Source organism: Anomaloglossus baeobatrachus, chromosome 4 (assembly GCF_048569485.1).
Source record: "Anomaloglossus baeobatrachus isolate aAnoBae1 chromosome 4, aAnoBae1.hap1, whole genome shotgun sequence".
NCBI classification, from domain to species: Eukaryota; Metazoa; Chordata; class Amphibia; order Anura; family Aromobatidae; genus Anomaloglossus; species Anomaloglossus baeobatrachus.
In genome coordinates this window covers 174,015,287-174,042,182 of record NC_134356.1, presented here as the reverse complement: position 1 = coordinate 174,042,182, position 26,896 = coordinate 174,015,287, and the positions used below count along the sequence as shown (strand labels likewise).

The following is a 26,896-nucleotide window of genomic DNA, read 5'->3' as shown; positions in this document are numbered from 1 at the left end:
ACCCCCTGGCCGGGCCAGGCAACCTCAGTTTTAGCTTAGTGTCTGTAGGAGGCACTTCCTTTCAAGGTTTGTTATTTTTTGAGGGCGACGGTTTCCTTTTGGGACCGATCTCCCACTACCATCAACGGGCGGGAACGTGGAGTGTCGCCTCCACGTACCCCCTCCTGCGACGCTGGATCCTGGGCTGGACGACAGGTTCCACAGACACCGATTTTCCAAAGCCCAGGGTAGAGGCCTGTGCCCCTATAGCCCAATTCCTCAGCCCCACCTTGCAGGCTCTGAGTTGAATATGGCACCAATTCCTCAGCCCCTCTTTGCAGCATCTGAGTTGAATATGACACCGGTGTGACCGGACACAGCAAGCTTACTCTGCTATTTTCACTGCCTGGACGGAAGCAGTGTTTTAAGGTGAGATCCCCCCTGACTGGTTTCCGAGACAAAGGGAGAAAAGACGCTGCAGGGAAGGCTCCCAGGACATTTACAAGGATCCTGCACACACAGTGTTAACTTTTCTCTAGCTTGCTGGCTGGAGGAGGGGGGAAGTCACTCCTGTTTGCAGAAAGTCCTGCAGATAATTTCCCGGTGGCAGGGGGAGGGCCCAGGGCTCAGGGACTCATGCTGTTTATTTGCTCAGTTTATTTGCTCTAGCAGAAAAACCGGCTGATAACCACCAGTGACAAGCTGTATGCTGACTGAAGGGAGGAGGAAAACTGTCAGAAGCTCCCTTCCCGCCGTTTTTTACTACCCACAGCAGGGGGGGGCACACTGATTTCATCTTCGCGCTCTTTTAGCGCTAAGCCCCACCCCGCAACCCCCCCGTGGCCGCTATAAGCCCCTCCCCCCAGGAAAGCGTGCGAGATCTCCATAGAGCTTAATCCTTCCTGAGGACAGGGCCATCGGCTGATTCTGGTGAGGTGCTTGCTTCAATTGTAGCTACTGAGCATTGCTCCCCCTCCTGGCATACTCCTATTAGGAACATGCAGAAATCTAAGGGCACTAAGAGTGCTAAGGCCCACATAGTCTATTATTCAGCCTGCACTGCCTGCCACACTGAGCTACCACGTAAACACACCTCTTCTCTCTGTGAGTCCTGTGCCCCTATAGCCCCCCAAGACCCCCCTGCCACCACCGCCGCAACGGTCAGCCCAGAGCCTAGGGCTCCCAACCCACCGGAATGGGCACAGTTTCTGTCCCAATCCATGGAAAAACTGTCACAGAACCTGGTGCTGGCTATGCATTCTCGTCCTCCACACCCTTCTGGGTCCCTGGACGGAACGCAGCCTGAGGATACCCCTATGGAGGATCCTTCTGAGGTAATCCGGGCACATGCTTCACCGGTTGCAGGGACCAGGAAAAGAGCACACGGCCGGGTGTCTCCAGCGGGCTCTCCCTCGGGAGCACACAGGGCAGGCTCTCCCACACGCTCCACGGCTTCTGAAGAGCTGGAGGAGGGAGAATGCTGTTTATACCAAGAGGATTCCTTGGTTTCAGCCTCCCCAGATGATCAAACTGCAATAGACTCCCTTATAGCAGCAATCAACCAAACTCTGCATGTGGAGGATCCCCCATCCACTACCACTGACCATGCGGTCTCCTTTAAGAGGGCAAGGAAACCCCAAAAGTTTTTTGATGATCACCCAGAGTTTCAGGATATCCTCACAAAGCAAAGGGAGAAGCCTGACAAGCGCTTTGGTAACCGAAAACTCATGGAGTCCCGGTACCCTTTTGCCTCACCTGCCCCTAAGGGCTGGGCCGATCTGCCCTCGGTCAACCCCCCGGTCTCCCGCCTTACCACAAAGACGCTCCTGTCTTTACCCGATAGTTCATCCATCAAGGACCCGACAGACAGACAGGTGGAGCACCTCGCCCGCTCTGCTTTTGAGGCTGCGGGTTCCTCCCTCTCGCCCTCCTTTGCCTCTGTGTGGGTCGCAAAGGCGATCTCAGTCTGGGCATAATCCCTTAACACTTCGCTTGAGGAATCCCAGTTCACTCATACCTTCACAGAGGTAACAGCTCAAATTGCCGCTGAGGCGGAGTACCTCATGCAGGCCTCCATGGACGCTGCTACCTGCGCAGCGTTTGCCGCCTCAAATACCATAGCCATCCGTAGAGCTCTCTGGCTCCGACAATGGCGAGCGGACTCTGCCTCCAAGAAGTCTCTCACGGGCCTTCCCTTTTTTCCAGACCGATTGTTTGGTGAACGTCTGGACAAGCTCATTTCTGACGCCACGGGAGGAAAGAGTACCTCCCTCCCCCAGCTGAAGTCCAGGACGTCCTTCACCAGACGTCCACAGTCCTCGTTTCGCTCCTTTCGGAACTCATTTGGTTGGTCGACATCCCGTGCTGTCCCCGCCACCAGCCGCGGACTACGCAGGGACCGACCTTCTCAGCTCTCCCCGAAACCCACTTCGTCATGGCAGCCTAGACCGAAACAGTCCAGGACTAGAAAGACTCGGCCACGACGTTTTTCCCCCTCATGACTCCTTTGGCGCCCCGGAAGACACACTCATTGTAGGAGGTCGACTGTGGCTCTTTCATCACATCTGGGCTGCCGCCTCAGATGACAAATGGGTGCGGTTACCACATAGAATTTCGGACCCGACCCCCGAGTCGGTTCTTTCTCTCAAACCCCCCAAAGACTCGAAAACGACGCGAAGTTTTTTTCTCAGCAATCCACTTGCTCCAAACAGCAGGAGTGATAATACCTGTCCCAGACGACGAGAAGTTCGGGGGGTTTTTATTCCAACCTCTTTGTGGTCCCCAAAAAGGATGGGTCAGTTCGACCCATCCTGGACCTCAAACACCTAAACAAACATGTGCACGTACGGAGATTCAGAATGGAGTCCCTAAGGTCCATTATTGCATCCATGGTCGAAGGGGAATTCCTCGCCTCCATAGACATCTAGGACGCGTACCTGCACATACCCATCGCCCCAGATCACCAAAAGTTCCTCCGCTTCGCAATTCAGGACTCCCACTTTCAATTCGTAGCTCTACCCTTCAGCCTTGCCACCGCTCCAAGGGTCTTCACCAAAGTCATGGCGGCCGCCATGAGCGTCCTTCATGCCAGGGGAGTAGTCGTTCTCCCTTACTTGGATGACCTCCTCATCAAGGCCCCCTCCTTCCGCGACTGATCAACCAGCGTACAGATCACTGTGGACACCCTATCCCGCTTAGGGTGGCTAGTCAATCTGGACAAATCATCCCCGATCCCATCACGATCCATCACCTTCTTGGGCATGTCCCTGGACACCCGTCGGGGCTTGATCCATCTCCCTCAGGACAAGGTGATCGCTCTTCATCGAGCGGTACGCTGCCTTCTACGTCCTCCGTCTCGCTCCATTCGATTCAGCATGAAAGTGCTCAGCAGGATCGTGGCAGCTATGGAAGCAGTACCCTTTGCTCAACTGCACCTCCGCCCACTGCAGCTAGCCCTTCTAGCGGCTTGGGACAAGAGTCCCTTCTCCCTGGACAGACATCTTCACCTGACGCCTTCCACTCCGTGGGTGGCTTCGGTCCTCATCCCTATCGAAGGGGAGATCTTTTCTCCCAGTGAACTGGCTGGTCCTGGTCCTGACCACAGACGCCAGCCACCTAGGCTGGGGAGCAGTGTACCGGCATCACACTGCTCAAGGACGTTGGACGCCCCAGGAGTCTTTCCTACCCATAAACATCCCGGAACTCCGCGCAATCTTCCTCGCGCTCAGAGCGTTCTGCCCTCTGCTAGCGGGTCATCAGATTCGAGTCCAATCGGACAATGCGACAGCTGTAGCCTATATCAATCGACAGGGGGGCACCCACAGAAAAGCGGCTTATCTCGAGGCCCACAAGATCCTCAGCTGGGCTGAATCGTCGGGATCAGTGATATCAGCGGTACACATACCGGGAGTAGAGAACTGGGCAGCAGACTTTCTAAGTCACCAAGGCCTGGCCGCCGGAGAATGGTCTCTCCACCCAGATGTGTTTCTACACATCTGCACTCGCTGGGGCACACCAGACGGGGACCTAATGGCCTCAAAGTTGAATGCAAAGTTACCCGCGTTCATAGCCAGGTCACGCGACCCGCAGTCCATCGGCGCGGATGCTCTAGTCTGCTCCTGGCACCACTTCCGCCTGCCTTATATATTCCACCTCTACCCCTGCTGCCGCGGGTAATCAGGAAGATCAAGGCAGAGGGAGTCCCGGTGATACTGATAGCACCGGACTGGCCCAGGCGCGCCTGGTATGCCGAATTAGTACAAATGCTCACAGACGCACCGTGGCGCCTTCCAGACATCCCAGACTTGCTGTCCCAAGGGCCCATTTCCCATCAGAACTCCAGAGCCCTGAAGCTGACGGCATGGCCATTGAGACCTGGGTATTAACAAGAACGGGATTCTCCCCCGCGGTTATTTCCACCATGAGCAGCGCCCGAAAGCCTGCTTCATCCCGCATTTACCACCGTACGTGAAAAATCTTCCTTTCATGGTGCAGGGAAACTAACGTTCAGCCTATGCCTCTGGCCATCCCCAGAATTCTCGACTTTCTACAGTCTGGCTTGCAAGTGGGGTTGGCTCTCAGTTCCCTTAAAGGGCAGGTCTCAGCGCTCTCAATCTTCTACCAATGCCGCCTGGCTCAAAAGCCGCAAGTCAAGACCTTCCTCCAGGGCGTTTCCCATCTAGTTCCCCCGTACAAACGGCCGCTGGAACCATGGGACCTCAACCTCATTCTGGACGGTCTCCAGAGGTCTCCCCTTGAACCCCTCAAGGAATCCTCCCTTGCTCTTCTGTCCTGGAAGGTAACATTCCTGGTGGCAATTACGTCCATCAGACGGGTTTCGGAGCTAGCAGCACTCTCTTGCCGTGAGCCTTTCTGATCTTTCACCAGGACAAGGTGGTTCTGCGCACTCTCCCGGATTTCCTTCCAAAGGTTCTTAACCCGTTTCATTTGAACGAGGACATTGTTCTGCCTTCCTTTTGTCCACACCCGGTTCATAGGGTGGAAAGGTCTCTGCATTCGTTAGACCTCATCAGAGCTCTCAGATATTACATATCCAGGACAGCCCCCTTTAGGAAAACGGACTCTTTGTTCATCATTCCTGAGGGGCCTAAGAAGGGACAGGCAGCTTCAAAGGCGACTCTGGCTCGCTGGATTCGCTCTGCGATCCAGGAAGTCTACCGCTTGCAACTCAAGCCCATTCCTAGTGGGCTGCGGGCTCATTCCACGCGAGCAGTTGGCGCTTCGTGGGCCATTCGGCATCAGGCTTCAGTGGAACAGGTGTGTAAGGCTGCGACCTGGTCTAGCCTACATACGTTTTCAAAGCATTACAGAGTCCATACCCAGGTTTCAACTGAGGCAAAACTGGGTAGGAAAATTCTGCAAACGACAGTAGAGCACCTCTCTCAGTAGGCGCTCCAGGCTGTCTGCGACTGGTTCCCAGTCCTTGGGTTGTGTTGTCTTCTTTTCTGTTTCCCACCCATGGACTGCTTTAGGATGTCCCATGGTCCCCCAATGAGGCGTCAGAGAAAAATGGATTTTTGTGTACTCACCGTAAAATCGTTTTCTCTTAGCCATCATTGGGGGACACAGCACCCACCCTGTTGCCCTGTTGGGCCTTGGTTCTCTCAGTACCTTATTTGGTTATGACTCTTCTTTTCTCATGTTCCTCTGTTGAGAAGTTTTTACTGTTTTTTTCTCCTACTGCTTGTGTACTAAAACTGAGGTTGACTGGCCCGGCCAGGGGGTGTATACTGCAGAGGAGGAGCTATGCTTTTGAATCTACTTAGTGTCCTCCTATGGATAGGCAGCATAACACCCATGGTCCTGTGTCCCCCAATGATGGCTAAGAGAAAACGATTTTACGGTGAGTACACAAAAATCCGTTTACCTCCTTAGTAATTAATCCAGTAGAGAATGACTTTATAATGCCAATTGCAAAAGATAAATCATCAATATGCCTCAGATTAAAAGCAGAGGTAGGCTATGTGCGCACGTTGCGTAAATTCATGCAGTTACGCTGCGCTTTGCAGCGCAGCGTAACTGCATGCGTCCTGCGTCCCCTGCACAGTCTATAGAGCTTGTGCAGGGGCCGTGCGCACGTGGCGTTTAAGACATGTCACTTCTTTCCTGCGCTTTGCCGGCAGCTCCTGCTCTGTCTATGGCAGGAGCTGCAGGCAGAGCGCATGGAATCGGCTTTTTTTTTTCTTCACTACGGACATTTCTCCAGCGATTTAAAGAGCACATGTGCTCTTCAGATCGCTGCAGAAATTTCTGCAGTGAAGTACGCAACGTGCGCACATACCCGTACAGTGTAACCGCACAGAAGCCTTCCTGTGGCTCCGACAATGACGGCCATGTGCAGAAGCCCTAAAGCTGAGAATGAGCTTGTGTGTAGGGAGAAGCAAATACGTTGTCAGAAACCTCGGCGCCTTCTAATATCCCATGAGGACAAAAAGGATGGGGCATATCAAAATCCATCAGCCCAATCCTTCCTCCATCCGATTGTTCGATGTGTTTGGACAGCTATGCCGCATTCTTCTTGCTAGATGTGTTGGTTGATTTATTGTGTTTATTGTTTTTTTTCTGTTTTTGTTTTTTAGAGACCGGCCAGAATCTTGCTAGAGAATCAAAATGTATTGATACACTTCTCTTATTATTTAGGTAAAATATGGAAATGACTTTTTCTCCCATCTGATGAAATCCACACATAGATATAGTTTTATATGTCTTTTTTATGCTTTGCAGCAAAATAAGTAATGTGGTTCTGGTCAGTGGAAGCACAAATCCGGAATATCAGCTGTGGTCGTCTGTCTGCAGCGCGCTGGGCGCTTGTGCTACTAACCCACAGAATGGTAAGATCTCTTTATATTCACTGTTCACTTCCTGACATGTGAGATAATAGGGTTTATTGAGCCGTGAAGGGCGAGTGCCGCCAGGTTTTCCATGTCAATCTATGGCTTCATTCATTTTGTGTTTCTCTTTCAGAAGAGAACCAGAAACTCTGCAGTTCAGCATTTCCACAGGCGATCGAATGGCTTCATGATTCTCTCCAACATGAGATAGTGCGGCCTATCTGTTGCATGATTGGACCCATTGTCGCCAATAGTAGTAAGTGTATGGGAGCTTGATACATTAACTCTTCATTATAAAATAGCAACCGCCTGCAGCCGTACATCACCAAGTACAACGCCGAGCTGTACATCACCAAGCACAATGCTGAGCCGTACATCACCAAGCACAATGCTGAGCCGTACATCACCAAGCACAATGCTGAGCCGTACATCACCAAGCACAATGCCGAGTCATACATCACCAAGTACAATGCCGAGCCATATATCACCAAGCACAATGCCGGGCCATATATCACCAAACACAATGCTGAGCCGTACATCACCAAGCACAATGCTGAGCCATACATCACCAATCACAATGCTGAGCCGTACATCACCAAGTACAATTCTGAGCTGTATATCACCAGGCACAATGGTGAGCCATACATAACCAAGCACAATGCCGAGCCATACATCACCAAGTACAATGCTGAGCCATACATCACCAAGCACAATGCCGAGTCATATATCACCAAGCACAATGCTGAGCCGTATGTCACCAAGCACAATGCCGAGCTATATATCACCAAGCACAATGCTGAGCCGTATATCACCAAACACAATGCTGAGCCATACATCAGCAAGCACAATGCTGAGCCGTATGTCACCAATCACAATGCTGAGCCATACATCACCAAGCACAATGCTGAGCCGTACATCACCAAGCACAATGCTGAGCCGTACATCACCAAGCACAATGCTGAGCCGTACATCACCAAGCACAATGCTGAGCCGTACATCACCAAGCACAATGCTGAGCCGTACATCACCAAGCACAATGCTGAGCCATACATCACCAAGCACAATGCTGAGCCATACATCACCAAGCACAATGCCGAGTCGCATATCACCAAGCAAGATGTAAAAGTACAGTCAGACTGTGTTTTATGTCTGAAATCATTGTGTTTCCTTAGGATTTGCCCAAGATTACTTTGCCTCTATTGGAGGGCTAGAAATATTGGCTGATATTCTCTCCCACCTAGTGAATGGTTTACAAGAAAGAAGTTTGGATTTCAGGCTTGCTATGGTGGTTATGGAGACTTTGGACATGTGCATCATAGAAAACTGTAAGTTAACAAGGCTGGACATGGAGAACTGCAAGTGGCACATGGCCACACAATCCCACAGTGTGGACTTTTCCCATCGCCATGTGCATGGTATTCTGTCCACCTCTCCCTTGGTCGGTCATTTGATAGGTTACATACACCAATGAGGTATTTTGCTATTTGAATATAACATAAGGTACAGCAATAATAAGCAAAGGACTTGTTGATGCAAAGAGTCATAATGCTCCATACGACCCAAGAGTGTAGCGACCGTGACCGGGCCCGGAGGTACAGGGGGCCCGCTGGCCCCAGCTTCTGCTTCAGCTGGATGTGCAGCCGAGAGCACTCATCCAGCTAAAATACATTGCAGCACATAGACGCGTCGGGTTCCTACACTGCGATGTGCCAGCTGCCAATTAAGGCTACATTCACACGACTGTTCCGTTTTTACAGTCAGCAAAAAACAGTCCTGTTTTTCCACAGATGCATCCGTGCGGCATCCGTGTGATAACCACATCCGTCCCGTTCCGTGTACAGTCCATGTGTCATCCGTGCGGCATCCGTGTGATAACTGTACTAACAAATGTGGAGGGCACCACTTCACTCACAGAGGGATCTCTTCTGACACAATAGAAACTAGTCCAATATATAGAGAAAAGAAAGTTTCATACAAGGAGGATCACCATCAAAAAATATTATTTTTTCTTCGGCGCTCCATTGGGAGACCCAGACGATTGGGTGTATAGCTACTGCCTCCGGAGGCCACACAAAGTATTACACTAAAAAGTGTAAGGCCCCTCCCCTTCTGGCTATACACCCCCCGTGGGATCACGGGCTGCTCAGTTTTCAAGCTTTGTGCGAAGGAGGTCAGACATCCACGCATAGCTCCACTGTTTAGTCAGCAGTAGCTGCTGACTATATCGGATGGAAGAAAAGAGGGCCCATACTAGGGCCCCCAGCATGCTCCCTTCTCACCCCACTCTTGTTGGCGGTGTTTGTCAAGGTTGAGGTACCCATTGCGGGTACGGAAGCTGGAGCCCACATGCTGCTTTCCTTCCCCATCCCCATGAGGGCTCTGGGGAAGTGGGATCTTACCGGCCTCCAGGCTCTGAGGCCGGGCTCCATCCACAGACCCAGAGATCCTGCTGGAATGGAGCGGAGTATCGTCAGGGACAGGCCCTGCAACGTTGAGGTACTCTGTGTCCCCGTACAGTCTATGCACATACACACTCCAGCGTTGCTGGGTGTGTTAGTGCGCCGGGGACAGTAGCGCTGTGCGCTTGGGCTATACTCACTGCAGCTTAGCTGAGTGAGTTTATGTGTCGGGAACTACCGCGCCAGCCGCCACTGGAGACTGCGGCGCGGCTGGGACTTGTGGTGCGCCGGGGACTTTCGCGCTGCCGTGCTTTTACGACGGCAGCGCTTATAAATCTAGTCCCCGGCTTGTGCGGCCTAGTTACGCTTCGTTCCCGCCCCCAGCCCTGTCAGTCAGGGAAGGGGCGAGACGCTGTACAATGATCAGCGCCGAGGGCTGGAGTCTTATTTACATACTCCAGCCCTCTCACTGGGCACAGGGGAACGCCAGTTTCCCGCTCTCTGTCTGGGGCACGCCCACGGCCCGCCCCTCCTCACAGGACGCCGGCAGCCATTTCTGCAGGCAATCTAAGATGGAGAACGGACACTGGGAGACCAGCAAAGGGATTCTGGCGACCACTTACCCGCTGATGCGGGCGGTAAGCAGCACATTGGTGCTGACCCCAATATTGCCACAGTGTATTTTGTGTACTTTATCCTTGTACTTATATTTGCAAGACCATGCACAGACACACACCAGCATTGCTGGGCATGTTAGTGCGCCGCGGACAACAGCGCTGCACGTTTGGTTTATACTCACTGCAGCTTAGCTGAGTGAGTTTATCTGTGGGAAACTGCCGCGCCGGCCGCTGCTGGAGGCTGCGGCACGGCTGAGACTTGTGGCTGTACGGTCGCTTCTTGGTGATATACCCCTAGATAGCTCTGAGGAGACAACAGCATGTCGTCAGCATAGAGCAAGAGGGCCAAGGCACAGCTGTCTGTACCGCACGTGAGGCTGTTTTTACCGGCAGGTTCCACTAACCCCCATTGGGTAGAGTCTCTGCTAGTGGTGGCCCAGAGAGAGCCACCTGTGAAACTGTCCAGAGGACAGAGATTGCAGTTGTTTTGCGGATAAAATGTCTTGGACTATGAACAAAATTCTAGCAACTTTGCAGTCCAGGACGGTGACTCAGACCATGGGCATTATTGACCCCGGTCTCCCTCAGTTGGATCTAATCCGTGCTCCAAGGGGGTCCCATGCATCCCAGACTGAAGGCTCTGACATGGACGACAGTCCCAGACAGCCTAAGCGAGCTTGCTGGGAGAGACCCTCGACTTCACATGGTCAGGGTCTAAGCGAGAGGATTCTCTGTATGATGGGGTAGCTGATCAGGTTTCGGACCTGAGACCGCTTTCATTCTGGATGCTCCTAATGGGACGCCATAGTGAATGATCTCATAGCGCCCATCAATACACTGGTGGGTATTTCTCCCTCAGCCCCTCCAGTGGAGGAGGCAGCTTCACAGCAGGAGAAATTCCATTTCAGGTATCCCAAGCGTAAATTCAGTACTTTTTGGACCTCTCTGACTCAGAGGAGCAGTCCAGAAACACTACGCTTATCCAGACACCAAACGGCTTAAGGAGGCACGTTATCCTTTTCCCCCTGACGTGGTCAAGCGCGGGACCCAGGTCCAAAGGTGGATCCCACAATCTCCAGGCTTGCAGCTAGATCCATATTGCAGTGGAAGATGGGACTTCACTTAAAGATGCCATTGACAGACAGATGGACCTTTGGTTGAAATCTGTCTGTGAAGCTATAGGCGCGTCGTTTGCTCCAGCATTCGCAGCCGTATGGGCACTCCAAGCTATTTCAGCTGGTCTTGAGCAGATGGACACTGTCACACGTACATCCGTGCCGCAGGTGGTGTCCTTACGTCGCATATATCTTCACTGCGACTTACGCTATTCATGCTGTCCTGGACTCTACGAGCCGTACGCCGGTGGCGTACGTCAACTCAGTGGTTTTGCGCAGACCCTTGAGGTTAAGGGAATGGTAGGCAGATTCTGCTTCCAAAAAGGCCAGGGCAAGGATTCTTCCTTACACCAGCCCAGATCAGACAAAACCCAAGAAGGGACAATCGAAGTTTCGGCCCTTCCAGGCTCGGGCTGTTCCCAATTTTCATAGTCCAAAAGGACTCAAAAGGCTCAGAGGGGCTCAGACTCCTGGCGGGCTCAATCACGTCCAAAGAAGGCAGCCGGAGGAACCGCTACAAGGCGGTTTCCTCATGACTTTCAGCCCTCTCTCTCCGCATCCGCGGTCGGTGGCAGACTCTCCCGCTTTGGCGGCATTTAGCTGCCACAGCTCAAAGACCGGTGGGTGAGAGACATTTTGTCTCACGTGTACAGGATAGAGTTTTATACTCGTCCTCCGGCTTCCCCACCTCTCGACCGAGCCGGTGCTCTTCTGCAGGCAGAAGGAGTGATATTCCCTGTTCCTTTTCAGGAACAAGGTCATGGTTTTTACTCCAATCCGGCTGTAGGGCCGAAAAAGGACGGCTCTTTCCGTTCCGTTCTAGACCTAAAACTGCTCAAAGAGTAGTGTAAACCAGGCGGTTCCGGATGGAATCCCTCCGCTCCGTTGTTGCCTCAAGGTCTCAAAGAGATTTCCTAGCATCAACAGACATCAGGATGCTTATCTCCACGTGCCGATTGCTCCAGAGCACCAGCGTTTGCTGCGACTCGTTATAGAACACGAGCATCGTCAGTTCGTAGACCTGCCCTTAAGTCTGGCGACAGCCCCACGGGTTTTCACCAAAGTCATGGCAGCAGTGGTAGCAGTCCTGCACTCTCAGGGTCACTCTGTGATCCCTTACTTGGACACTCTTTTTGTCAAGGCACCCTCTCAAGAGGCATGCCAACGCAGCCTGAAGTTGCGCTGGAGACTCTCCAGAGTTTCGGGTGGATCATCAACTTTCAAAGTTAAATCTAACACCGACCCAATCACTGAATATCTTGGCATAGAGTTTCATACTCTCTCAGCGATAGTGAAGCTTCCGCTAGACAAACAGCGTTCACAACAGACGGGGGTGCAGTCTTTCCTTCAAGGCCAGTCACACCCCTTAGGACGCCTCATACACTTCCTAGCGAAGATGGTAGCAGCAATGGAGGCAGTCCCCTTAGCGCAGTTTTCATCTGCGTCCACGTCAATGGGACATTCTCCGCCAAAGCGATGGGAAGTCGACGTCCCTAGACAGGAACGCCTCCTTTTCTCAGACGGTCAAGGACTCTCTTCAGTGGTGACTTCTTCCCACCTCATTGTAAAAGGGAAGGTCCTTCCTACACCCTTCCTGGACGGTGGTCACGACAGCCACGAGTCTGTCGGGGTGGGGAATAGTCTTTCTCCACCACAGGGCTCAGGATACGTGGACTCAGCAGGAGTCCACCCTTCAGATCAATCTTCTGGAAATCTAAGCAGTGTATCTTGCCCTGCAAGCCTTCCAGCAGTAGCTGGAATGCAAACAGATCCGAGTTCAGTCGGACAACTCCACAGCGGTGGCAGACATCAACCACCAAGGCAGAATACGCAGTCGACAAGCCTCCCGAGAAGTCCGGCGGACTCTGATGTGGGTGGAAGACAGAGCATCCACCGTATCCGCAGTTCACATCCCGGGCGTAGAAAACTGGGAAGCAGACTTCCTCAGCCGCCAGGGTATGGACGCAGGGGAATGGTCTCTGCACCCGGAGTTTCAGGAAATCTGTGGTCTCCGGGGGAGGCCGGACGTCGACCTAATGGCGTCTCGGCACAAACCAAGGTCACGAGTTTCATGGTGTGGTCTTACGATCAACGAGCTCTGGCGGCAGGCGCCTTAGTTCAGGATGGGTCGCAGTTCCAGCTGCCCTATGTGTTCCCCCCTCTGACACTGCTGCCCAGAGGGCTACGCAACATCAGGTCCGTTTGCCGCCGCGCCATCCTCGTCGCAACAGATTGGCCGAGGAGGTCGTGGTACCCGGATCTGCGGCATCTCACGGTCTGCCAACTGTGGGCACTCCCAGACCGGCCAGACTTACTGTCCCAAGGGCCGTTTTTCCATCTGAATCCTACGGCCCTGAACCTGACTGTATGGCCATTGAGTCCTGGATCCTAGCGTTTTCAGGATTATCTCAAGACGTCATTGCCACCATGAGACAGGCTAGGAAGCCGACGTCTGCCAAAGATCTGCCACAGGACGTGGAAGATTTTCTTATCCTAGTGCTCTGCTCAGGGAGTGTCTCCCTGGCCATTTGCATTCCCTACTTTCCTTCCTTCCTACAATTGGTTTGGAAAAAGGTTTGTCGCTCGGCTACCTTAAAGGACAGGTCTCAGCGCTATCTGTATTCTTCAGAAGCGCCTAGCACGACTTCCTCAGGTACACACGTTCCTGCAGGGGGTTTGTCACATTGTCCCTCTGTACAAACGGCCGTTAGACCCATGGGATCTGAACAGGGTACTAATTGCTCGCCAGATGCCGCCCTTCGAGCCTCTGAGGGATGTTTCACTTTCTCGACTTTCACAGAAAGTGGCCTTTCTGGTAGCGGTCACGTCTCTTAGGAGAGTGTCCGAGCTAGTAGCGCTGTCATCCAAAGCTCCCTTCCTGGTGTTTCACCAAGACAAGGTAGTGCTGCGCCCGATTCCGGAGTTCTCCCTAAGGTGGTATCCCCCTTTCATATCAATCAGGATATCTCCTTATCTTGCTTTTGCCTCATCCAGTTCATCGATATGAAATGGATTTGCATTTGTTGGATCTGGTCAGAGCACTCAGAATCTACATTTCCCGCACGGCGCCCCTGCGCCGCTAGGATGCACTCTCTGGGCTGGTCGCTAGTCAGCGTAAAAAGTCGCAGGCTCCCAAATCCACCCTGGCTCGATGGCTCAAGGAACCAATTCTTGAAGCCTTCCGTTCTGCTGGGCTTCCGGTTCCATCAGGGCTGAAGGCCCATTCTACCAGAGCCGGGGGTGCGTCCTGGGCATTACGGCACCAGGCTATGGCTCAGCAGGTGTGCCAGGCGCCTACCTGGTCGAGTCTGCACACTTTCACCAAACATTATCAGGTGCATACCTATGCTTCGGCGGACGCCAGCCTAGGTAGAAGAGTCCTGCAGGCGGCGGTTGCCGCCTCGTAGGGAAGGGCTGTTTTGCAGCTCTAACATGAGGTATTAATTTACCCACCCAGGGACTGCTTTTGGACGTCCCAATCGTCTGGGTCTCCCAATGGAGCGCCGAAGAAGAAGGGAATTTTGTTACTTACCGTAAATTCCTTTTCTTCTAGCTCCAATTGGGAGACCCAGCACCCGCCCTGTTTCCTTCGGGATTTTTGGTTGTTCGGGTACACATGTTGTTCATGTTGAACGGTTTCAGTTCTCCGATGTTACTTCGGATTGAATTTGTTTAAACCAGTTATTGGCTTTCCTCCTTCTTGCTTTAGCACTAAAACTGAGCAGCCCGTGATCCCACGGGGGGTGTATAGCCAGAAGGGGAGGGGCCTTACACTTTTTAGTGTAATACTTTGTGTGGCCTCCGGAGGCAGTAGCTATACACCCAATCGTCTGGGTCTCCCAATTGGAGCTAGAAGAAAAGGAATTTACGGTAAGTAACAAAATTCCCTTCATTTTACAAATTTGACATGAAAATGGAGAGCAACACAATTAAAAACATTTAAAAAGCAAAAAGCTATAATTAAACACACATGGTCCAACTGGCCTCATATAGAGAAAGTTGTGCAATATAAACCCCCACTCTAATGCAGCAATACACAGATCAATAGATGCAGACCTGTTGTCCAAAACAACCAAGGTGAGACAGTGGTAAACAGGAGGTCACAGATTGAAAAGAAATTATTGTCTTAAATGAATTACCTTAAGATAACACCCATGGACAATATAACACCACAATAAACATCTGTTAAATAAATAAAGTCAAATAATTCTCATTAGCAGAGCATGGGTTTCATGGAAAAAAACCTGCTCAGGCCTGAAACACACATCCGTGAAACACGTGCGTGTTTGGTCTGTTTCCGTATATACCGGAGACACGGACAAGCATGCACCAATGTTAGTTTATGTTTGAGGTCGCACATGCGTTATTCCATAATGTCCGTGTGTCCGTGATCCGTATGTGTTTCCGTTTTGCACGAAAGCATGTCCGTTTTCTGCACAGAACACGCACACACGTACCCAATGAAAGTCAATGGGTCTGTGCGCACACATAAGTGACACGGACTCATCTCTGTATGCTCCATGTATGTTTTGTGCTTTTTTTCTAGCGATGTCGGTCATTTTTTTGTTTTCTGTCTATGTCGGTCAATCTCCCTCAGTACATCGGTCGGTCTCTATCTCTGTCTGTCGGTCTCTCTCTGTCTTGTCTGTCCCTCTCTCAGTCTGTGGGTCAGTCTCCCCCCTCTCTCATACTCACCATTCCCCGATCACTGCCGCTGCGCTGCACAGCTGTGAAAAAAACTCCGGCCATTTTGAAAAAGCCGGCCGCTCATTAATCAATCTAGTATTCCCTGCTTTCCACGCCCACCGGCGCCTATGATTGGTTGCAGTGAGACACGCCCCCACTCTGAGTGACAGCTGTCTCACTGCAACTAATCACAGCAGCCGGTGGGCGGGTCTATACTGTGCAGTAAAATAAATAATTAAATAACTAAAAAAAACGGCGTGCGGTCCCCCCAATTTTTATACCAGCCAAGATAAAGCCAAACGGCTGAAGGCTGGTATTCTCAGGATGGAGAGCCCCACGTTATGGGGAGCCCCCCGCCTAACAATATCAGCCAGCAGCCGCCCAGAATTGTCGCATCCATTAGATGTGACAGTTCTGAGACTCTACCCGGCTCCTCCCGAATTGCCCTGGTGTGGTGGCAAACTGGGTAATAAGGAGTTAATGGCAGCAACCCATAGCTGCCATTAAGTCTTAGATTAATCATTGCAGGCGTCTATGAGACACCCCCAATGATTAATCTGTAAGTTAAAGTTAATAAACACACACATTGAAAAAATCCTTTATTTGCAATAAAAAACTCTATCAAATACCCTCGTTCACCAATTTATTATGCCCCAAAAAACCATCCTCGTCCGGCGTAATCCACGGAGGTCCCGCGTCTCTTCCAGCTTTGCTACATGAAGGTGACAAGAGCTGCAGAAGAACATCGCCGCTCCTGTCAGCTCCACGCAGCAACTGTGGTGAGCCGCGCGATCAGCGATGATGTCACTCAGGTTACTTGCGGCCACCGCTGAATCCTCCAACTGTGACTGCAAGTCGCCCGAGTGACAGTGATGAAGTCACAGGTGAGTTGTGGTCTCGGGGTGAGGAATCCAGCTGGCCGCGGGTAACCTGAGTGACGGCAGTGCAAATCGTGGTGCTCACTTCAGTCACTCAGGGGCTTAGCGGTCACCGGTGAGTCCTTCACGGGTGACCGCTAATCAGTACGCGACATAGACAGAGCCGCAGGATGACAATGAAGTCGGGTGAAGTTCATCCGAGTTCATTCTCTACTCGCGACTCTGTCTGCTGTCAGCCGACATGTATCAACGTCATTTTACATCACACACGTACCATTTCACACGGACAACACACTCACATGTCAGTTGCGAATCTCACGCACATACGGACATTCCACACGCACATACGGACATTCCACACGCACACGTGGTTAGCATACGCCGTTCACACAGATGCAAAACGTACCATAAAAACGGACATAAAAATGGATCACGGACCTGAAAAACGGCCCGTAACACACGTGCGTGCTTTTCACGGATGTCTGTTTCAGGCCTCAGACAATGAGACCTCCTGAAAGCTGAAAGTGAGAATCAGACAACCTATATGGGAGCCTGCATAGATAAAGTAAGGAAACCTGCAAGCAGGGGGAGGGAAGGAACCATCCCCACGTGTATCGTCACCTCGTGGATGACTTCATCAAGTGCAAAGAAGAAGTCATCCGTGTGATAACTGCATCCGTCCCGTTCCATGTACAGTCCGTGTGTCATCCGTGTGACTTCTGTTTTTTTGCGGACCGCAAAAAGTGGAAGGAGAGTTCCATAGAGTCCACGGTATCCTGCCAAATGCTGGTCCCCATATAAGGTCTATGGGGAGCAGAATCCGGCAGAAAGGGGTAGGAGTAAGCGCTACATACTCACAGATCACTGGGCGACTGTCACACTGCTCCCGTACCAGCTTTTTGCTCTTCCGAAGCCGGCTGCTCATTAGGCTCATTTCATATTCACTGTTTCCATGCTCATCGGCGTCTGTGATTGGTTGCAGTCAGACATGCCCCCACGCTGAGTGACAGCTGTTTGACTGCAACCAATCACAGCCGCCGGTGGGCGGGTCTATATCGTACAGTACAATAAATAAATGAATAATTATAAAAAACGGCGTGCGGTCCCCCCCAATTTTGATGCCAGCCAAAATAAAGCCTCACAGCTGCTGGCTGGTATTCTCAGGCTAGGGAAACTCACATTATTGGAAGCCCCCCAGCGTAAAAATATCAGCCAGCAGCCGCCCAGAATTGCCACATCCATTACATGCGACAGTCCCGGAGCTTTACCCGGCTCATCCCGAATGCTCTGGTGCGGTAGCAAACTGGGTAATATATCGGGTTGATACCAGCTGTGTAATGTCACTTGGCATCAAGCCCTGGGGTTAGTGATGTCACGGCGTCTTTCAGATGCACGACATCACTAACACAGTCAGTAATAAAAACAAAAAGACGACAAACAAATTTTAATTTGACAAAAACACTCCCTAAAACATTCCCTCTTTCACCAATTTATTGAAAAGAAAAACAAATCCGCGTCCAGCGTAATCCAATAAGGGGGTCCCACGATGATCCAAACCATACTCAGTGTCCCAGTCAATGAAGAACAGAATGTTCCCCATTGGCTGGGAAAGCAATGCAATGACCTGAGCTAACATCAATAGGTCATCCCAGGTCACTGCAAGGAATAACGAGCGCTGATGTCATGAGCTTAGCTAGGTACATTACCTGCGGTGATGAGATCCACTGTACTCCTGACGTCAGCGCTTTCCACTGCCTACCTATGTCTGCCGCATTCACAAGCAAAGTATCGCGAGCGGCCTGTGACATAACAGCTAGTCACAGTCTCTGCTCGCTCATGAGACTTGATGTGAGAATGCGGCAGGCATAGAAGCCAGTGACAAGCACTATCGTGGGGACATGTATACCAGGATGCGACCATTATGGAGACATGTAAACCAGGATGAGGCCATTATGGGGACATGTATACCGGGATGAGGCCATTATGGGGACATGTATAGCAGGCTGTGGCCATTATGCGGACATGTATACCAGGATGAGGCCATTATGCAGACATGTATACCAGGATGAGGCCATTATGGGGACATGTATAGCAGGCTGTGGCCATTATGCGGACATGTATACCAGGATGAGGCCATTATGGGGACATGTATACCAGGATGCGTTCATTATGGGGACATGTATACCAGGATGGGGCTATTATAGGGGCATGTATAACAGGATGGGGACATCTATGGCAGGATGGGACCATGATGGTGACATCTATATCAGGATTGGCCCATTATGGAGACATTTATATCAGGATGGATCCAGGATGAGGATATTTATATCAGGATGAGGACATATGTACCAGCAAGGGGTTAGGATGTGGATATATCTCAGGATGGGCTATGATAGGGATATATATATACCAGGATAGACCCATTATGGGGACATGTATACCAGGATGGGGACATTTATGCCAGGATGGGACCATGATGATGACATCTATACCAGGATGGGGACATATGTACCAAGATGGGGTCGGGATGTTGATATATACCAGGATGGGCTATGATGGGTATATATATACACCAGGATATAGCCATGATGAGGTCATACACCAGGATGAGGGACATATTTACCAGGAAGTAGCCCAGGATGGGGGACATTAGTCCAGGATTGGGGGCAGTACTACAAAATGAAGGGGGAGGGGAGCAACTCATATGTCTTTATAGGATTTAGAACGCTATAGCGGCCCATACATCTGACCAGCATATGGGTGGGGGTCCAGGCTCAAACTTTGCAGCGGGGCCCATTGGACTCTAGTTATGCCCATGATATATTAGACCTGTGGAAACTCATTGCAAAAATATGCTCATAAGTAGCGCTACACTTCAGCGAGAGGCTTATGCTCCTCACAGGGTATAAATCCAATACCTGGATGTCAGTCCATCCTTATGTTGGTATGTACAACTATATATAGGAAACTGATATTAAATTGTGGCTAATATCACACAGTATGGACCACGATGTCAGAAATAGCCACAGGTCTCCTGATCCAAATTCAGCAGCCTCATAGGCATTTACAAGACTGTCGATTTCAGGGCAGGAGACCCACAGTCAGTCTGTACTAAGTCCGAGCTACACGGATGTGTGACACCAGCATACGTGTTCACATCTACATTCTCAATTCAGATTTTCCACTATGTAATTGAACAACAAATCATTTCATCTCACACCCTATTTCTTTGTCGCTCCATTGGGAGACCCAGACAATTGGGTGTATAGCTTCTGCCTCCGGAGGCCACACAAAGTATTACACTTTTAAAAAAGTGTAACCCCTCCCCTCTGCCTATACACCCTCCCGTGGATCACGGGCTCCTCAGTTTTATGCTTTGTGTGGAAGGAGGCACACATCCACTCATGCATTCTCATACATAGTTATGTCGGATGGAAGAAAAGAGGTCCCCAATGGGGTCCCCGGCATTTTCCCTTCTCACCCCACTATGTCGGCGGTATTGTTAAGGTTGAGGTACCCGTTGCGGGTACGGAGGCGGGAGCCACATGCCGTCTCCTTCACCATCCCTTATGCGGCTCTGGGAGAAGTGGGATCCTATGCGGTCATCCATGTGCTGGGACCGTGCTCCATCCGCAGCCCCTGGTGGAACCTGCCAGACCGGAGCTTATTCATCCCCAGGGACCGGGCCCTGCAACTTGAAGGTACTCTGTATCCTCATGTGGGGACTGTACAGGGGTCGCACCTTCCCCCCGGAAGCCGTGGTGGTTCCGTCCGTTATCTTTTCGGCGGACCTCCGCGTCGACCGTGCCTGCTTGTCGGCCGCGGCCTTAAATTTAGCCCCCGGCTTCGCCGCGGCCTAGTCCGAAAAATCCCGCCCCCGAGCCTGCCTGTCAGGGGTAAGGGCGGGATTGCCGACATGACGTCGGCCTTGAGGGCTGGAGCATCCTGCATGTCTCCCTCCCCCCTCATTGACCACTTGGGGACTCCAGATTCCCGCTCTCTGCTAGCGCCGCCTTCGGCTCCACTCCCTCCCTGAGAGCTCCGGCAGCCATTTTTAACATTCTGCTGGTGGATGCTATTCAGCAGCAAGGCTCTGCAGCTCCGGGGGATCCACGACAGGGAATCTGGAAGACACACTCCGCTAGTGAGCGGTTGGTAAGCCACACCGGTCACCCGGTGCTGGTCTCCCCTAAGGTGCCGGGATATATATATATATATATATATATATATATATATATATCTGTTAGGAAAGGCGGTATACCCTTTTCCCATATACCCTCAGTGGTCACTCTCCTGAGAGACAACAGCATGTCATCCACAATGAGCAAAGCTACTAAGGCGCAGATTTTTTTTGCGGCCTGTACCTCTTGTGGGGCTATGTTGCCTGCGGGATCCACCTACCCTCACTGTGATCAATGCTCGACTCCTGCCACGCTTGCTCAGCCGGAGCCTAGGGCAATGGTGGGCCCCTCGGCTCAGGTAGATCCCCCTGCTCCCCCTGAGCAGGCTGCAGGGGCAGAGGCACCGGCGTTGGCCTCTTTCGCTGAGAAACTCTCTCAGTCACTTTCTCAATCCATTGCTCAGTCTATGGACAAATGGTCATCTAAGCTGCTTGAGGCATTGCAGTCCAGACCGGGCTCTTCACAGGCCCCGGTCCCTGTTAGCTTGTCTCCTCCAGGTCCTTCTCGGTCCGCACCGCAGCGCGCTCCCAGGATAGCCCCTAGGTCCCAGGCGGAGGACTCCTGCCCGGATCGCAGCCCCAGACCTGCTAAGCGGTCTCGCTGGGATTCTTCCCCGGCCTCCTCACGCTGCTCTGGATCCCAGTCTGAGGACTCTCAGGAAAACGTGGCGGACGTGGGAGCTCAGGGCTCTGACCCTGACTTTGCCCTTAACCTTGATACCCCTGAGGGGGACGCCTTAGTAAATGATCTTATCTCATCCATCAACCAGGTGCTGGATCTCTCACCACCACCTCCTCCTGCAGAGGAGTCGGCTTCTCAGCAGGAGAAACACCAATTTCGATTCCCAAAACGTACGCGCAATACGTTTTTCTTCAGCGCTCTATTGGGAGACCCAGACGATTGGGGTATAGCTACTGCCTCCGGAGGCCACACAAAGCACTACACTAAAAAGTGCAAGGCCCCTCCCCTTCTGGCTATACCCCCCCGTGGTATCACGGGTTCTCCAGTTTTCAAGCTTTGTGCGAAGGAGGTCAGACATCCATGCATAGCTCCACAGATTTTAGTCAGCAGTAGCTGCTGACTATTTCGGATGGAAGAAAAGAGGGCCCATATAGGGCCCCCAGCATGCTCCCTTCTCACCCGTTGATGGTGTTGTAAGGTTGAGGTACCTATTGCTGGTACGGAGGCTGGAGCCCACATGCTGCTTTCCTTCCACATCCCCCTGGGGGGCTCTGAGGAAGTGGGATCCTGCCGGCCTCAAAGCTCTGACGCCGGGCTCCATCCACAGACCCATTTGAACCTGCTGGATACGGAGCTGGAGTACCGTTCAGGGACATGGCCCTGCACCATTACAGGTACTCTGTGTCCCCGTACACACAGGCACAGCACACTCCAGACTTGCTGGGTGTGCTAGTGCGCCGGGGACAGTAAAGGGTTACAGTCACTGCAGCTTTGCTGAGTGACTTTGTGTATTGGGAACTACCGCGCCGGACGCTCCGGGAGCGGCGGCGCGGCTGGGACTTGTAGTTCGCCGGGGACTGGGCGTCGACCGCGCTTTTACGGCGGCGGCGCTTATAAATCCAGTCCCCGGCTTCTGCGGCCTAGTGCCGCTTCGTTCCCGCCCCCTCCCTGTCACTCAGGGAAGGGGACAGACGCTGAGCAATCAGCAGCGCCGAGGGCTGGAGCCTTATTTACATGCTCCAGCCCTCTCACTGCACACTGTCGGACGCCGGATTCCCGCTCTGACTTGGGGCACGCCCACGGCCCGCCCCTCCTCACACGAGCTGGGGAAGACGCCGGCAGCCATTACTGCAGTCCGAGCTCGGACTTTCGGCAACCAGGCAGGACGGTGGCGACCATACACCCGCTTATAGGCGGGCGGTAAGCGGCACACATAGTGCTGACCCCAATATATACTGCAGTGTGTACATGTGTATTTTAACTGCATAGGTCGCTATATGCCCGCTTGGAGAGCGACACATCAGCAGCAGGAAAGCAGGTGTGCTAAGGCACAGGCTTTCTAGGCTGCTTGTATTGCACGTACTGAAGTGTTCATTTGTGTTTATGCTTGTATGCTATACACTGCACTGTACAGTCGCTAGTCTTAGCTATATTCTCCTGGAATGGCTAGACTACAGCAGCAGAAAACCAAGGGTGCTGGGGCACAGGTTTTTTTTTCTATGCTGCTTGTATTGCATGGGCTGCAGTGTGCATTTGTACTTGTGCTTGTATGCTATACATTGCACTGTATGGTCACTCTTCTGGGCTATATTCCCCTAGATGACTAGTCTACAGCAGCAGAAGAGCAGAGGTGCCAGGGCACAGGCTTCTATGCTGCTTGTATTGCTTGTGCTGCAGTGTTCATTTGTACTTTATGCTTGTATGCTATACATTGCACTGTACGGTCACCAATCTTGGCTATATACTTCTAGATGGCTAGTCGGCAGCGGCAAAAAAGCAACACAGATTTTCAGTGCTGTTTTTACTACATGGGATGCTGTTCATGACACCGTCCCATTGTGTGCATGCTCCCCTGTAGCACTTCGTCTGCCGGGGTCTCTAGCACTCCGTCTGCCGGGGTCTCTACTAGTCGTGGCCAAAGAAACCACCTGTCATCCCTGTCCAAGGACAGGGACGGAGTTGCAGTTTCGACAGATATATTGTCATAAGATAGAGACTTGCAGTCCAGACAGGCCATGGGCAATCTTCCTGACCAACCTCATTTGGAACGGGGGGGTCCCAGGAGGACTCTCTGTATGATAAGGCAGCTCTCCAGGACTTTGATCCTGACATCGCTATCAATCCGGATACACCGGATGGTAACGCCATACGGAATGATCCTATAGCGTCCATCAATGGAAGGTTGGATCTTTCTCCCTCAGCTCCCCCAGTGGAGGAGTCAGCTTCACAGCAGGAGAAGTCCCTTTTCAGTATCTCAAACGGATATTGAGTATTTTTCTGGCCACGCTGACTTCAGAGAAGCAGTCCAGAAACACCACGCTTACCAGATAAGCGTCTTCTCCAAACGTTTTTAAGATACACGTTATCCCTTTTCCCCTGACGTGGTCAAGCGCTGGACCCAGGGTCCAAAGGTGGATTCTCCAATCTCCAGGCTTGCGCCTAGAGCCATAGTTGCACTGGAGATGGGGCTTCACTTAAAGATGCCATTCACAGACAGATGGACTCTGGTTGAAATCTGTCTAGGAGGCTATCAGCGTGTCGGTTGCTCCGGCATTCACAGCCGTATAGGCAACCTAACCTTTTCAGCTGTTCTTGCGCAGCTGGCCTTGAGCACATGTACATCTGTACCGCAGAGGCGTCCGTAACTCCGCAATGTCTGCACTGCGACTTACCCTATTAATGCTGTCCTAAAAGTACAGTCGAGGTTTCGGTCCTTCCCAAGCTCGGGCAGGTCCCAATTGTCCTCGTGCAAAAGGGCTACAAAACCTCAGACGGGCTCAGATTCCGGCCGGGCTCAATCACGCCCAAGGAAGGCAGCCGGAGGAACCGCTACCAAGGCGGTCTCCTCATGACTCTCAGCTCTCTCTCTCTCTCCGCATCCGCGGTTGATGGCAGACTCCCCCGCCTTTGGCGACATTTAGCTGCCACAGGTCACAGACCGGTGGGTGACGGACATTGTGCTCACGTGCACAGGACAGTGTTCTGTTCTCGTCCTCCGACTCCATTCTTCAGAACGGCCCCACCTCCCCACCGAGCAGATGCCCTGCTGCAGGCGGTGGACGCTCTAAGAGCAGAAGGAGTGGTGATCCCTGTCCCCCCTCAGGAACGAGGGCGAGGGTTTGTACTCCAATCTCTTTGTGGCTCCAAAAAAGGACGGCTCCTTCCGTCCTGTTCTGGACCTAAAACTGCTCAATAAGCATGCGAACGCCAGGCGGTTCCGGATGGAATCCCTCCGATCCGTCATTACCTCAATGTCTCGAGGAGACTTCCTTGCCTCAACAGACATCAAAGATGCCTATCTCCACGTGCCAATTGCTACGGAGCACCAACGTTTTCTACGTTTTGTGATAGGAGACGACCATCTTCAGTTCGTAGCTCTGCCATTCGGTCTGGCGACAGCCCCACGGGTGTTCACCAAGGTCATGGCAGCAGTGGTAGCAGTCTTGCACTCTCAGGGACACCCGGTGATCCCTTACTTGGACGATCTACTAGTCAAAGCACCCTCCCTCGAGGCATGACAACGCAGCCTGAATGTTACGCTGGAGACTCTCCAGACTTTCGGGTGGATCATCAATTTGGCAAGGTCAAATCGGTCACCGACTCAATCACTAACGTATCTCGGCATGGAGTTCACACTCTATCAGCGATAGTGAAGCTTCCGCTGAACAAGCAGCGTTCACTGCAAACAGAGGTGCAGTCTCTCCTTCAAGGCCAGTCGCACCCCTTAAGGCGCCTCATGCACTTCCTAGGGAAGATGGTGGCAGCCATGGAGGCAGTTCCCTTTGCGCAGTTTCATCTGCGCCAACTGCAAGGGGACATTCTCCGCCAATGGGACGGGCAGTCAACCTCCCTGGACAGGAAAGTCTCCCTTTCCCAGACGGCCAAGGACTCTCTGCAATGGTGGCTTATTCCCACCTCATTGTCACAGTGAAGATCCTTCCTACCCCCATCCTGGGCAGTGGTCACGACAGATACGAGTCTGTCAGGGTGGGGAGCAGTTTGTCTCCGCCACAGGGCTCAGGGGACGTGGACTCAGCAGGAGTCCACCCTTCAGATCAATGTTCTGGAAATCGGGGCAGGGTATCTTACCCTACTAGCTTTCCAGCAGTGGCTAGAAAGAGAGCAGATCCGAATCCAGTCGGACATCTCCACAGCGGTGGCATACATTAACCACCAAGGAGGGACGCGCAGTCGGCAAGCCTTCCAGGAAGTCCGGCGAATCCTCATGTGGGTGGAGGACACAGCATCCACCATATCCGCAGTTCACATCCCGGGCGTAGAAAACTGGGAAGCAGACTTCCTCAGTCGCCAGGGTATGGACGCAGGGGAATGGTCCCTTCACCCGGACGTGTTTCAGGAAATCTGTCGCCGCTGGGGGGTGCCGGACGTCGACCTAATGGCGTCTCGGCACAACAACAAGGTCCCGGCATTTATGGCACGATCGCGCGATCACAGAGCTCTGGCGGCAGACGCCTTAGTGCAAGATTGGTCGCAGTTCCGGCTCACATATGTGTTTCCACCTCTGGCACTCTTGCCTAGAGTACTGCGCAAAAAATCAGATCCGATTGCAGCCGCGTCATACTCGTCGCCCCAGACTGGCCGAGGAGATCGTGGTACCCGGATCTGTGGCATCTCACGGTCGGCCGACCGTGGTCACTACCAGGCTGGCCAGACTTACTGTCCCAAGGGCCGTTTTTCCATCGGAATTCTGCGGCCCTGAACCTGACTGTGTGGCCATTGAGTCCTGGATCCTAGCGTCTTCAGGATTATCCCAAGGGGTCGTTGCCACCATGAAACAGGCTAGGAAGTCCACCTCTGCTAAGATCTACCACAGAACGTGGAAGATTTTCTTAACCTGGTGCTCGGCTCAGGGAGTGTCTCCCTGGCCATTTGCATTGCCTACTTTTCTTTCCTTCCTGCAATCGGGGTTAGAAAAGGGCTTGTCGCTCGGCTTCCTTAAGGGGGAAGTCTCGGCACTATCCGTGTTTTTTCAGAAGCGTCTAGCACGTCTTTCTAAGGTGCGCACGTTCCTACAGGGGGTCTGTCATATCGTACCCCTGTACAAGCGGCCGTTAGATCCATGGGATCTCAACAGGGTATTAGTTGCTCTCCAGAAGCCGCCTTTCGAGCCTCTGAAGGAAGTTTCCTTTCTCGCCTGTCACAGAAGGTGGCGTTTCTCGTTGCGATCACATCGCTTCGGCGAGTGTCTGAGCTGGCAGCTCTGTCATCCAAGGCTCCCTTCCTGGTGTTCCACCAGGACAAGGTAGTGCTGCGCCCCATTCCGGAGTTTCTCCCTAAGGTCGTATCCTCATTTCATCTTAATCAGGATATATCCTTGCCTTCCTTTTGTCCTCATCCGGTTCACCGGTATGAAAAGGACTTACGTTTGTTAGATCTGGTGAGAGCACTCAGACTCTACATTTCCCGCACGGCGCCCATGCGCCGTTCCGATGCACTTTTTGTCCTTGTCGCTGGTCCGCGCAAGGGGTTGCAGGCTTCTAAAGCCACC

General features: G+C 52.3%; 1 protein-coding gene across 1 annotated transcript in view; it reads left to right on the top strand.

Moving 5' to 3' along the window:
- Positions 1-26,896, top strand: part of LOC142302354 (telomere repeats-binding bouquet formation protein 1-like) — a 68,963-nt gene that overhangs the window by 35,336 nt on the left and 6,731 nt on the right. Inside the window, exons 6-9 of the mRNA XM_075343414.1 lie at positions 6,579-6,639; positions 6,724-6,830; positions 6,964-7,086; positions 8,003-8,155. Coding sequence (XP_075199529.1) covers positions 6,579-6,639; positions 6,724-6,830; positions 6,964-7,086; positions 8,003-8,155 — 444 coding nt within the window. The remainder of the gene's footprint in view (positions 1-6,578; positions 6,640-6,723; positions 6,831-6,963; positions 7,087-8,002; positions 8,156-26,896) is intronic.